At 43.2% G+C, this 11,114-nt stretch overlaps 1 protein-coding gene across 11 annotated transcripts in view; it reads left to right on the forward strand.

The window, feature by feature from the left end:
* Nucleotides 1-8,224, forward strand: part of LOC105758667 (uncharacterized) — a 108,817-nt gene extending 100,593 nt beyond the window's left edge. For 5 of the 11 annotated variants that reach the window (XR_012056050.1, XR_012056049.1, XM_072929312.1 and 2 more), the window contains one exon: nucleotides 8,030-8,224. Coding sequence is in view for 3 of the 11 variants with exons in the window: in XM_072929312.1 (XP_072785413.1) it covers nucleotides 8,030-8,115 (86 nt within the window). In the remaining 8 variants the exon portion in view is untranslated. Of the gene's footprint in view, nucleotides 1-4; nucleotides 3,986-8,029 lie in introns of all 11 variants that reach the window. The other 6 variants (XR_012056048.1, XR_012056045.1, XR_012056042.1 and 3 more) reach the window with 3 other exon arrangements.
* Nucleotides 8,225-11,114: the final 2,890 nt, after the last annotated feature.

Raw genomic sequence — 11,114 nt, forward strand, 5'->3', positions numbered from 1 at the left:
ACAGGGAGACTTGGAGTAGTTGGAAAGATGGGGACTCGTCAGCTTCACAGCTTGACATTCCAATACATCCTTTGGGAAGGCTGGGTTCAATGGGGCAGCTAAAAACACAATAAAACATGCACACACAGTAGCACTTGGAGGCTGATGAAGCTTATTTTTCAGGATGGTGTCTTCTTCCCCTCACAGCAGCCGGCTCAAATCCCTATTTCCTGCCTTAGCTCTTATTCAGGCAAACCTCCTATGGATCTACTCCTATCTGTACAAGAATGGATAAAAACCTTCAGCTCCTGACCCAGACGGTGAAAAACAATGCTGAAATCAAGGTTCACAGAGCTACACCCTTTTCATTTAACCTAGTTTCTGTATGACACAGAAACTTCTGACTGTGTGACAGTGTGGTGCAAGTAGGGCAGATGCTGTTCATTGAGAAGACATTTGTGTTGTGCCTCTGCTTGCAGCAGGTCCCACTGAATGGGACCTCTCTCATACCCGTGTTCTGAAGATGGGGCTCTGCTGAAGTGGGTGAGGAGAATAGGAAACATTTAGAAATGTGTTTCTGAAATAAATTATGTTTTTTTTTTTTTTTTTTTGCTTTAGCCTCTGCATTTGACCTTTCTGCACAGGCAAAGTTAGTCAGATGAGACAACAGGTGCCAGTGCCGTGAAGGTAGTGGGTGCTCCATATGCCTGCCTACTCCCTGCTGGCTGCTCTGCGTGGGGAGCTCTGCACTTGTGCCCAGCTCTGGGGCCGGCTCTGGCCTCACAGAGGGGCCGCAGCCCCATGCTGTGTGTGAGAGAGCAGCGCTGAGCACTGGGGTCTTGGATGCTGCTGGCAGACGTGGAGGCAACCTCAGAGTGTGTAACCAGACAACGCCCTACGAACGGCACAGCCTGCATTCCTGAGCATTGCTAATTATTCAAAGCAAGGCTGGCAAAAAGTCAAACTGCCTAGCCTTTCCTGGGAAATGCCCTTTCCCTTTTCCCTTCCACCTCATACTCCTCTGGCCTATGTGGTCAGGCTTCATGCCTGGACATGCCCTTGGTGGGGCGTTGCCAGCCGCAGCATGCCATGGGACATGGTGATCTTCTGGCCCACATGGGTTGCAGCCATAGGGCACAGAGGCAGTTTTGTGCCTGAGACTGCTCAGAAATTAAAAGAATCCTAAAGAGATGGGAGCAGGGGGTAAGAATCAAGGCAATGGTACGTTGCTGAACCGTTTCCCTTGCTGTAGTTGCTCAGATTTTAGAGCAAAGCAGAAAGCTGTGCTGAGTAAACTGTGCCACCTTAATGTGCCCTACAGTTAGTAAATGGTGATAAATACAAACTGGAGCTGTACAGCTCTGCAGAAGGCCACCCAAAGGACAGAAGGCAAAGGGCTGGCACTGCTGGGAGCAGGTGTCACGGTTACTGCAGATGCAGCTGTGACTGCAACCAGCCTTGTTTTGAATATGAAAACTTCAAGCTGGGAGGCACAAGGGCAGCTAAAAGGGGGAAGGAAGAGGAGGAAGGCCTGTGCTAGATGTGTTCAAAGAAGTGGAGCCGAGTTAACATTTTTCTGTGTGAGCATGGCTTGGTCATGTCAAGCAGCCAACAACCTCCCTGTCACCTTGTCACCTTCCCTGCTCCAGTACTTCAGATGGTGCATAAAAACCACTCCTAACCCTGAGAAAGTTCAGAAGCACCACATTTCTGGGAGAGTCCAAGGAAAAGTAACATGAAAAGTCTCTCATTAAAAATTAATGCATTTGAAAAAACACCTCCTGTCCGAACCCAAGTGTAGGTTCTCTATATTTTAGGCATGGTCTGGTCTTTCCATGCTCTCTGTTTGTTTCTCACAAATCAGTGACTCATGAATTTTTTCCTGTTTTTTTCTCAACAACATGCTGCTTCGTAAGTCCCCATAGCTTATTGTGAAGGAACTCTTATTCTGTAAAAAACCTTGATAGATTGAATATTTTGATCTGCTTGATAATTTTAAAATAATTGCTGAATTATTAAATAAGGATTGAATCCCAAACTGGCAAAATTCCAAATTCTTTGCAGTTCTGACAGTAATGGGTTTCTTTCAATCAGGACTTTGTTTCCTTTTGCTTTTGTAAATTATTTTTATCTTGGTGTTCTTAGAGGATTTGCAGCCTTCTTCACTATATGAGGAATTTAGAGAAGCAGATGTCTTATCACCTAGATGATAGGTCTAAAAATGGCAAAATCTGTCCAAAAATATGTAACAATGGTAATTACTATCAGTGTTAAATATGTGTAAGTTACTTAAATAAAATATTTTAGCCTCATTAATTCAGCACTAGAAATATTACAATTTAACTAAAATACTCTGTTCCATTAATACATACTAAAGACATACAATAAAAAGTGCATCTGTTGTTTGCTGCTGCTCTTTATTACTACGAGTTTTATGTCTCGTTCTGTTATTGGTATAAGGTCTGTTTTCGGTGAAAATTCTTCAAATGTCAAAACATGACTAAAATGCTGTAAACTGCAAGTAAAACAACCACATTTGAAAGAATGCAAAAAGCGCTCTGGCAAATCGTTATCTTTGCAGTGGTATCTTTGCTCTATATATTTACACAAATGCACAGAAAGATATTATATATTAATTACACAGGAAAATCTTACTCATCTCTGTAGAAAAACAGGATAGAGATTTCACATGTGGCTCAGCTCTAGGACGATGTGATATTAGTGTCTGTGCTGTTTTCAAGATGCAATTTATCTAACACTGGGAAAGGGTATGGTTTGGCTGACTAAACTCTGGAGTGATGCTGAATGATAAAAGTGCTTAGGGGAATTTTTGGGGCATCTAAAAGACACTGTATAAGACTCTGTAGGTGTTACAAAACCCAAAAAGACTTTTTCTGGTGGTTGTATAAAAAGCTTACTGACATTTTATGACACGGACTAACCTCCTCCCATACCTTTAACCCCCCGTTGCCAAACTTAACTGCCTCAAAGCTGGGTGCAACCACACTCACACAGAGCTCTTGTTTTCGCACTTTGGCTCACTTCACTTCTCTTTGGGAGATTTGTTGCACCTTCAATATTCCAGACTGGACTGTGCTTTAGTGTACATGGGCATGGCCAGGGAGAAGGGCAAGCAGACAAGTCCAACAGCTCTTCTGGGACACACACCACCAGTCATCTGCTGAGCATCACAGGCTTTGAAAGCTGAGGCAAAACCTACACTGGGTTCAAATGCTGGGGAGGGAGAGATTTGCACAGCCAACTCTGCCATAGGGTCTGCTGCAGGTGAAGGATGGCTGTATGGCTGCAGGAACATGTTGGGCCAGGTGGCTTCTGGAAAAAGACCTGCCACAAGCTAAGAAAGCTTTAATACTTGGAGGCATGGTGTGGAAATTTGGGTCAGTGGACTGGTGGGGATGCTTGTGAGAGAGTGTGCCCCAGGATGGGTTTGTATGAGGAGAAGCACATTTGCATGATGATAATGGATGGATCTAGGTGGTGACAGATGGTCTTCTCCAGAATTTTCTCTTCCAGACAGGCTGGCTCCTTTCCGTAGTGAAACTGAGGTATGGTGACTCTGCTGTTAGTACAGAGGTCTGAGCTAGCTATCAGGTATGGGATTTCCAGAAGCCCCCCACCCATCTCATCTGCATCCGGGTGTCTCCAAGAAGACTAGGAGTTCCTGAACTTTTTCTTGGGCTGCCCAGCCTGGCTCTTTCAGGGTCCTGCACCCTGGGAAAGCTCTGGGCAGGATTCATCCCCGCCAACACATGGACCAGTCGGTAGGGGGAAGGACATGACCATGGAGGTAAGATTTGGATCTTCAAGGGGCTGTTGAAGCTATTCTTCACAAGGACCTCTTGGTTGGTTCCAGAGGAAGCTTTATGTGAACAGAGTTTGCTGCTATTATTTTCCCAAAGCCACCCAGATGAAAATGCCCACTTTGACCGAAGCTGCCCTTTGCTTTAGATACGCAGACAGATGGTGGACAAAGGTCTCAGTGAAGGTAAGTCACCCTAAGTCTGCTCCTTCTCTTGCAGTGTAGTCCCACATCTTTGGACATCAACTTTTCCCCATTCCTGCCTACCACTGCTTCAGGATCTTGCTTCTTGGAGAATGGGGAAATCCTATTCAGTTATGGAGAAAAAAGGGATTTTTAATTCCATAGTACAGGGTCTGGGCTTCCCTCTCTCTGGTGCTGGGCCCTCATTTCAGGTTACTGGAGCAAAGACATGATTGCTGCAGATCTTGGTGGAATGCCAGGAGTGTGCTGACAACTTTTTCAGAAAAATTTTGCTGCTTTTTCTTGTAGTCCTAGAAGCTACACAGTAACCCTGGCTGTGAATATTTTGTGAAAAATAGATTGGCTCCACAGGGTACATAAAAGCTTGAAAAGTCAGTGAGCCTCTTTTCACCCCCTAGGTTTGTAGAAAGCACCAAAAAAGAGCACAATTACAGTTAAATCTTGGGATTTCTTTAGGAAGCAGATTTCAGGAGTCTGACAAACACCAACCTGCAGCTGGATGCAGTGGACTTACTGGCTTTTCTCCTTAACATTTAAATCTCATTGAACTGGGAAGGTTGCCTGCCAGGTGTGTCTGTCAAAGCTCTGAAATATTGATTTTCAGTCTGTCGGTATTAAAAGCAAAACATTTCTTTCATGTACCCAGACACTGTATCAGAGCCCACAGTGGCTTGCAGGGTATTTCTGTGCATGGTGGCAGTGGAGACAATAGAACATCCTGTGAAGTAACAGACTTAGCAAAACACCAAAGAGAAAATTGTGAAAAACACACTTCTCTGTTCCTTTTTTTTTTAAACAAAGACTTTTGGTTAGAAACACAAATATACTGCATCTGAAAAGGCTTTCTCTTGTGATTTGGCTTCTTTTTAATCCTCAAACCATTTAAAGTTCCACTCCCCTCCCTCAAACCCTGTTGAAGCTTGATGTGGGAGAACACAGGCTTTTTTCCCTACTGCTTTCAGTCACTGTCTGACATATTCTGAATGTGCCTTGATGTGTCCGCTGCTTTTAATATTGCTGGCTTACAAAGAACACTAGATTTGTTTCTTCCTACTGACACACATATTTTTTATTTCTGTAGAAAAGTATTACTGTATTTTGCAGGGGGATTATATGGGAGAGCAATGTAAAAACCTCCATAAAGTCACTGTTTGATGCTGATTTAGTCAATCAGTTTTACTATGGCATTGCATACTCATAGACTGGGGCATCTTGCATGCTAAGTATTGTGCTAGTAGACCTTGATGCTTGTAAGCAATAGGCTTGTTCCTGCAGTTGTGGCTTTGAAGTCAGTGGAAACTTTATTTCTTCTGTTAAATTTATTAGTGCCTGTCTCCAGTGCTCTTTGGGACACAGCACCACTGGAAGTGTAGCCTAAGAAGTGGGACTTGGTATTGAGGTGCTCCAGCCTACACAAACAAAATCACTTTTTTTTTGTCTTTTTTTTGACTTTTCTTTTTTTTTTAGGGATGCATAATGCCTACATCAGGATGAGAAACATCCTTCTACCAACATACATGTCCCCTGTATTTTGGCACATGCAACTTCCTTTGCTACTGCCTGGCCTAGGTCCATGTTCACTCTTGCTATATTTATATATTTAAAGTTTATTGCACCTCTCTCAAAGCTGGCTGAATTCTGTTGGTGGGGGACATACTTCCTTCAATGTCTTCTAAGTTTATGGCTGCAGCCACCAGTATTTTAATAGGTTTGGGAATGGATGGTGCTCTATGAAGAGAATGATCTGCCAGCAGTTCAGGGGAGGTATTGATCAGCCACATTGCCCACTCATGCAGACTTTGCTGGGGTATCAGTATCAAAACAGGAAACGATGTGAGAAATGTTAATGAAACTTGACAACAACAACTCAAAAGGTGTTTGATCCCCCATTTGAATGTACATAACTATTACAGGATGAGGAAACAGGAAATACACTGAGGGGGAGGAGATAAGAACAGAGAACTGTAAAAAGAATAAAAATACTGAACTTGAAAAATTCCAAGTCACCTTTTCTAAGTCAGCTGGCATGCACGAGGCATTCGTCACAGCACACAGCTCCTCATTTAGGCATTATGCACATAAAACCCAAGAAGCCCAAACTGAGATCCTTCAGCAATAATTTTTATCATCTCACTGATTGTGAGACCAAATTAATGTCAAAAAGAAAAACTCCAAATGAAAAAATAAAAAACAACTCAACCCAGCCCTGAAACTTATTTTCCAGCAAGGGTTTTAAAATTTTCAAAGCCAAATCAAGTCTCTGTGGTTCCTGTTTCTTCTGAATCTGCATTTGCCTACAGCTTCAATTAAATAAATACCACCGCGCTATTCTTGTTCAGGAGTATTGTTATTTTGTGATGACTTTTTTGTCTCCTTAAATCCCCTGCCCACCACCCCACATTTTTCCATAAGACTAACACATAAACTAAAACTGAGTCAGGAAGAAAAAACCAAAAAGGGCACATACCCTCTGTTCTCCTGCTGTGTTTTATGGCAGTAGGTTCTCTGCTTTCTTCTTGTCAAATTCCCTACTAATCCACTCCAAAGTGTTACTCAATGAAGCTTAGAAAATGTGTTAATTTGAAAGAAATGTCAGGGGGGAGGGGACAAGGGGAAATGGATTTGAATGTAAGAACAGCAAATACTTCCCTGATGTCACCTTTTATTTACAGCACTGAAAGCATTTTGACCACATAAAGTCACCAGTTACAGTTTTTAGACAAAGAAATTGGGCTCCAAAGTTGATACTTGGTAATTAGTAAACTAATTGTGGAGTTCAGGTCTGCTGATTCTTAGCCTCCGGTCCAAGTCCATTGGATGATACAATTTCCTGTTTGAATTACTCTGAAAGGAACCATTTCTAAAGTGAAAGACACCCACCAAGGTCCTTAAAATGCCCTTTGAACTCTGGAAAACAGGGAGCACTAGTTACAGATCACATACTTCCTTCTAGTCTTGAGCAGTCCGATGGGGCTTTGTGTCCTCATGGGAGAGGACAGAGAGGAGAAGCCACTGTGGTATGAAGGCAAGGAAAGAAGGAATGGCCTGTGGACCAAGAACAAGAACTTCCAAGGTGTAGGAGCAAGGCAGATTGCTAAATGTTTTCTGATTCTTGGGGTCTACTCTTTTTAGTCTTAAAAGTGCCCCTCCCTTGGGGCCATTATATCATCGCCTGGCATTCCATGAACTTCCTCCAAAATTCTTTCATGTCTTTCTGTGTTAGAGACAAATATGAATTTTCTCCTAAGTGGAGTGAAATACCGCCTGTACATTGACCTGCCATGCTGGAGACAGTGTGGCTGGTGATGAGTCTCCTTTTCATCATCTCCCAAAGGCAGGAAAGATAATTCAGTCACCTATTATGAAACAGGCTTTTTATAGAAGATGATTTCTCTCTGACACTGTCTTCTCATGTGTGATTAACTATTCTTTGGGTAGGGATAAAGAAAATAAAGTAAACATGTGGCTGATGTAATATCATGATGCCTTTCTTTAAGACTGACTGAAAGTGTTGAGAGCACTCCCACTAATCTCTTTTTTTGAAAAGCAAAGAGAGCTATATCCAGTTTGACTAATGAGTCATCTTTCACTCTCCTGGTCCAGTTCATCAGTTTTCAGCTTACTTCACAATGTCTGTACTTTGCTGACCACTTACTTGCTATGAACCTGGGCAAAATGTGTTTGTGGGTGCCTTGGGAAGACATTGGGAACTGAGAAATGTCCTTAACACTGTGTGTCCTCGTGGGCTCTTAGAGGGAAGCCTTGTTGGTTAATTTAGGAAAGATACAAAAAGGTTAAGTGCAAGTGGGTTCTATGCCAGCAGAATGCAGGCAGTCACTGGTGCTGGGAGCAAGAGGAAAGGGTTGGTGTGGAGTAACAAGAGGTAAGGTGTGGAGGGTGATGACACATGCAGGATGCAGGGTGAGGTAATTCTTTCTAGTTGCCCTTGGTCCTCCATTTTTATCTTGGTGCTTTCCCAGCAGCGGTCACTTCTTTGAAATTATTTTCCTCCTTTTTTTTTTTCAGATAAAAAGCTGCAGTGGAGGCCAGCAGTCTCAGGAGGACCGTCTGCTGCTTTCTTTGTAGACAGAGGGACTTTCTACCTTGGATGAATGATTTATGAAATAAACGAGCCCAAACACCACCAAAGCAAGCTGTGAAAAAGCTCCAAGGGTAAATTGTTTTTTTTTGAATGGGAGTAATAAAGAATATTTAGCAAGAGGGACCTTCTATGAACACTTTCCTCTTTTTGTTCATCTGTTCCTTAGAAAACAAGAGTAGATGTAAATGAGCCCAGAGAGCGCTGGTTGAGGTAAAGGCAGGACATAGATGAGCAATTGGCAGAGAGAAGAGGAAAATTCTGGGGGAGGTGAACAACCTGCAAGGCTTTGAGCGACACAGGCTATGTTTAGGGAGGTGCAGAATGTAATTTGTGCCCAGCCTATTACCAAGGTCAGCTAAAGAGGTAGCAGTGGATTATAATTTTCAACAGTGTACAAGGCCTTAGGGAGTGTAAAAACCAACCCCATGGCATGATATGAAATATAAACCACTGACTAATGGAGACCTTGACCTTAACCATCTCTTTTCGTGTCAAAAACCACATTGCAGTGAACCCCTGGCTGTGCTGGCCTGGTGCAAACCATCAGAGGGAGCACATAGCTCTAGTGAGTTGGCACAGGCAGAAGAGACCCAAGTATTAAGGCAATCTTCCCCGGTTCTGCTGGCTACTGCTCAGGCACAGAATGCAAAAAGAGTCAAGGTGCAGGATAAGCCTGGAAAAAATCCAATGCAAGTGTGAAATTCTCATGTGAGAGAACAGCAAGTGATGCAGTCTTCTCAGAGGCTTCAGACTTGCATTTAGCCAGAACGAAGCTGGTGGTGCCTGGCAATGTCTCCTCAGGTGCCAGTGGCCTCCATATACTACAAGTGCAACTTCTCTCCTTCCTTTCAGAGCCAGCACCACCTGGACTGCACTGTCTGGGATGGCAGTGTGTCACCTGGCTGGGCTGGCTGGTGGCCTGGTGTGAGACGGCAGCTCTTTGTTCCTGTGCAGAAACAGGTCACTGTGGTTAACCATGCTGACTCCTTTAGGTGCAAACAGTTCTTCCTGAGATTGTGTGTATTGATCTCCTCTGTCACATCAACAGGACAGTACGTAGGAGGAGAGATGCGCTGACTTCAGTCATCCCAACTTCTGACAAAACCCTGCATCAGGAAGATCTGTGGGTACAGAAGTGAGAAGTTGCTAAAGGCAGACATTGACGTGTGGCAATAAATGGCCACTTGATAGACAGCAAATGATGGGGCTCAAGAAGTGCCCTGTTCTGTGTAGGGCATGCCTTAGGGTGGGGGCAAAATAAATGGGCAAAAAAGAAGGAAATTTTTTGAGATGTTATGTCATTACCAGATCTTTTCAACAGTTCCATGAGATGCCTGTGCTGCCCCACATATTTTAACCAGAAGAGCCATAAGCAAACTGTGCCTTAGACTCTGTAGACAAACCCAAGGTGCTACAAGACCCTTCTGGTAACAGAGCTCCAACAGCCTCTGTGCTCCACAGCCACAGAAAATACCTGGCAGTCAAAAGGAGGTGAGGAGGCCTGGGATATGCACCCATCCTGCTGAAGCTCCAGACAGCCAGGAGAGGTGACAGTGAAGCAGGGTATGGTGTCTGTGGTCAATGAGCTCCAAGAGGCTCTGCAGTTAATGCTGCCAGAAGACATGTGGAGATAGGGAAGGAAAGCACAGTGACAACACTCTGAAGGTCTTGTGTCATACATCAGTGCAGAAGTGCCACCAAGATGAGTATTGGGCCTTGTCACACTTAGCAAAAGTGTAAAAACTGATTTAGTAGAATTCTTTTATGTAGCTCTTTCTCAGCAGTTATATTAATCTTGCAAGAAAGCCCTATAGAGGTAAGCATTCCCACTATCTACTTCTAGAATAAAGGCACTTAAAATTTTTGTTTCCAGATTTATGAAGGACAAGTTTTATGCCAACAATTAAATTGTGAAATACTCTGAAGATTTAGGAAACTCTAACAGGAACAAGCACTGTACATTTTGTCCATTTTTAGGACAAAATGTTTTTCCTGGAATAAAGCGATTTCCTGGAATAGTCTCTGTTTTATACCGATACAGCCATTTGATTGTTTCTGTGTGATGAGGAACTTGCATCTCCGAATCAGGAGTGCAGATGTCTGGGTGAAGTTGCTGAAAAGCCATCAATATCTGTGTAAAAACCCATGGATTGGAAAAGTAAGCAACTGATTGATAAAATTTGTTGAACTAGTGTTTTGCCTGTGACCCTGATGATATGTGGTATAAATTATGCTGAAGACTAGAGTATCCTGCAAGACAGCTGCATTTTTTAATGCTTCTTGGAGAATAAATGTTCAGCTTGCCTGACTGGCTTGTGTCATGCCCTTCCCAGAAGCTGAGTCTCCCAAATTAGGGACAAAACCTGGTCACTGAAATTCAGTAATTTTCTGTTGAGCTGGGATATAAGAACCAATCTGATGCAGTCTGGTCTTCTCCTGACCACTTTTTTCCCTAAACCTGTTCTTTTCCCCTGCTATTTAATAAATATGATGCTTTACATCCCTGTGCCACTACATCTTGCAAATGATCACATGTAGTCCACGGCTTAGTGCTGCATAGGAGAGGTAGCTGGCTCACCTATTCAGTGTTCCCTCATTCAGCTTTACAGAGGAGCTCTAGGGAGATTAGCCCTCTGGATCTGACATGCAGGTTTAGGCTTGAAAAGTGGGAACAAACCTTCCACTTTGTTGGGATGGATAGAGGACAGGAGAGCTCAGTGCATCCAGACCCATCACAGCCTCCATCAGCCAACCAGCCAGCACTCAACTCCAGGGCTTGCAGGTGTCTGTTACAGGATATCTGTGCAATGTTAACTTCACAGTTTATTAACTTGGAAATAAGTTATTCACCTGGATAAATTCCATATTATCTGTAGTTTTATTGCTTATGTTAGTGTATAACACACTCCACAGCAATTCTGGAAGAAAAACAGTGGTGAAATAGCAAACGAAATTGTGGGAAATTCGCTTTCTTGATGTGTACAGGAAATGGGTGAAGTCAGCATTGTA

The sequence above is a fragment of the Taeniopygia guttata genome, chromosome 1, assembly GCF_048771995.1.
Source record: "Taeniopygia guttata chromosome 1, bTaeGut7.mat, whole genome shotgun sequence".
NCBI classification, from domain to species: Eukaryota; Metazoa; Chordata; class Aves; order Passeriformes; family Estrildidae; genus Taeniopygia; species Taeniopygia guttata.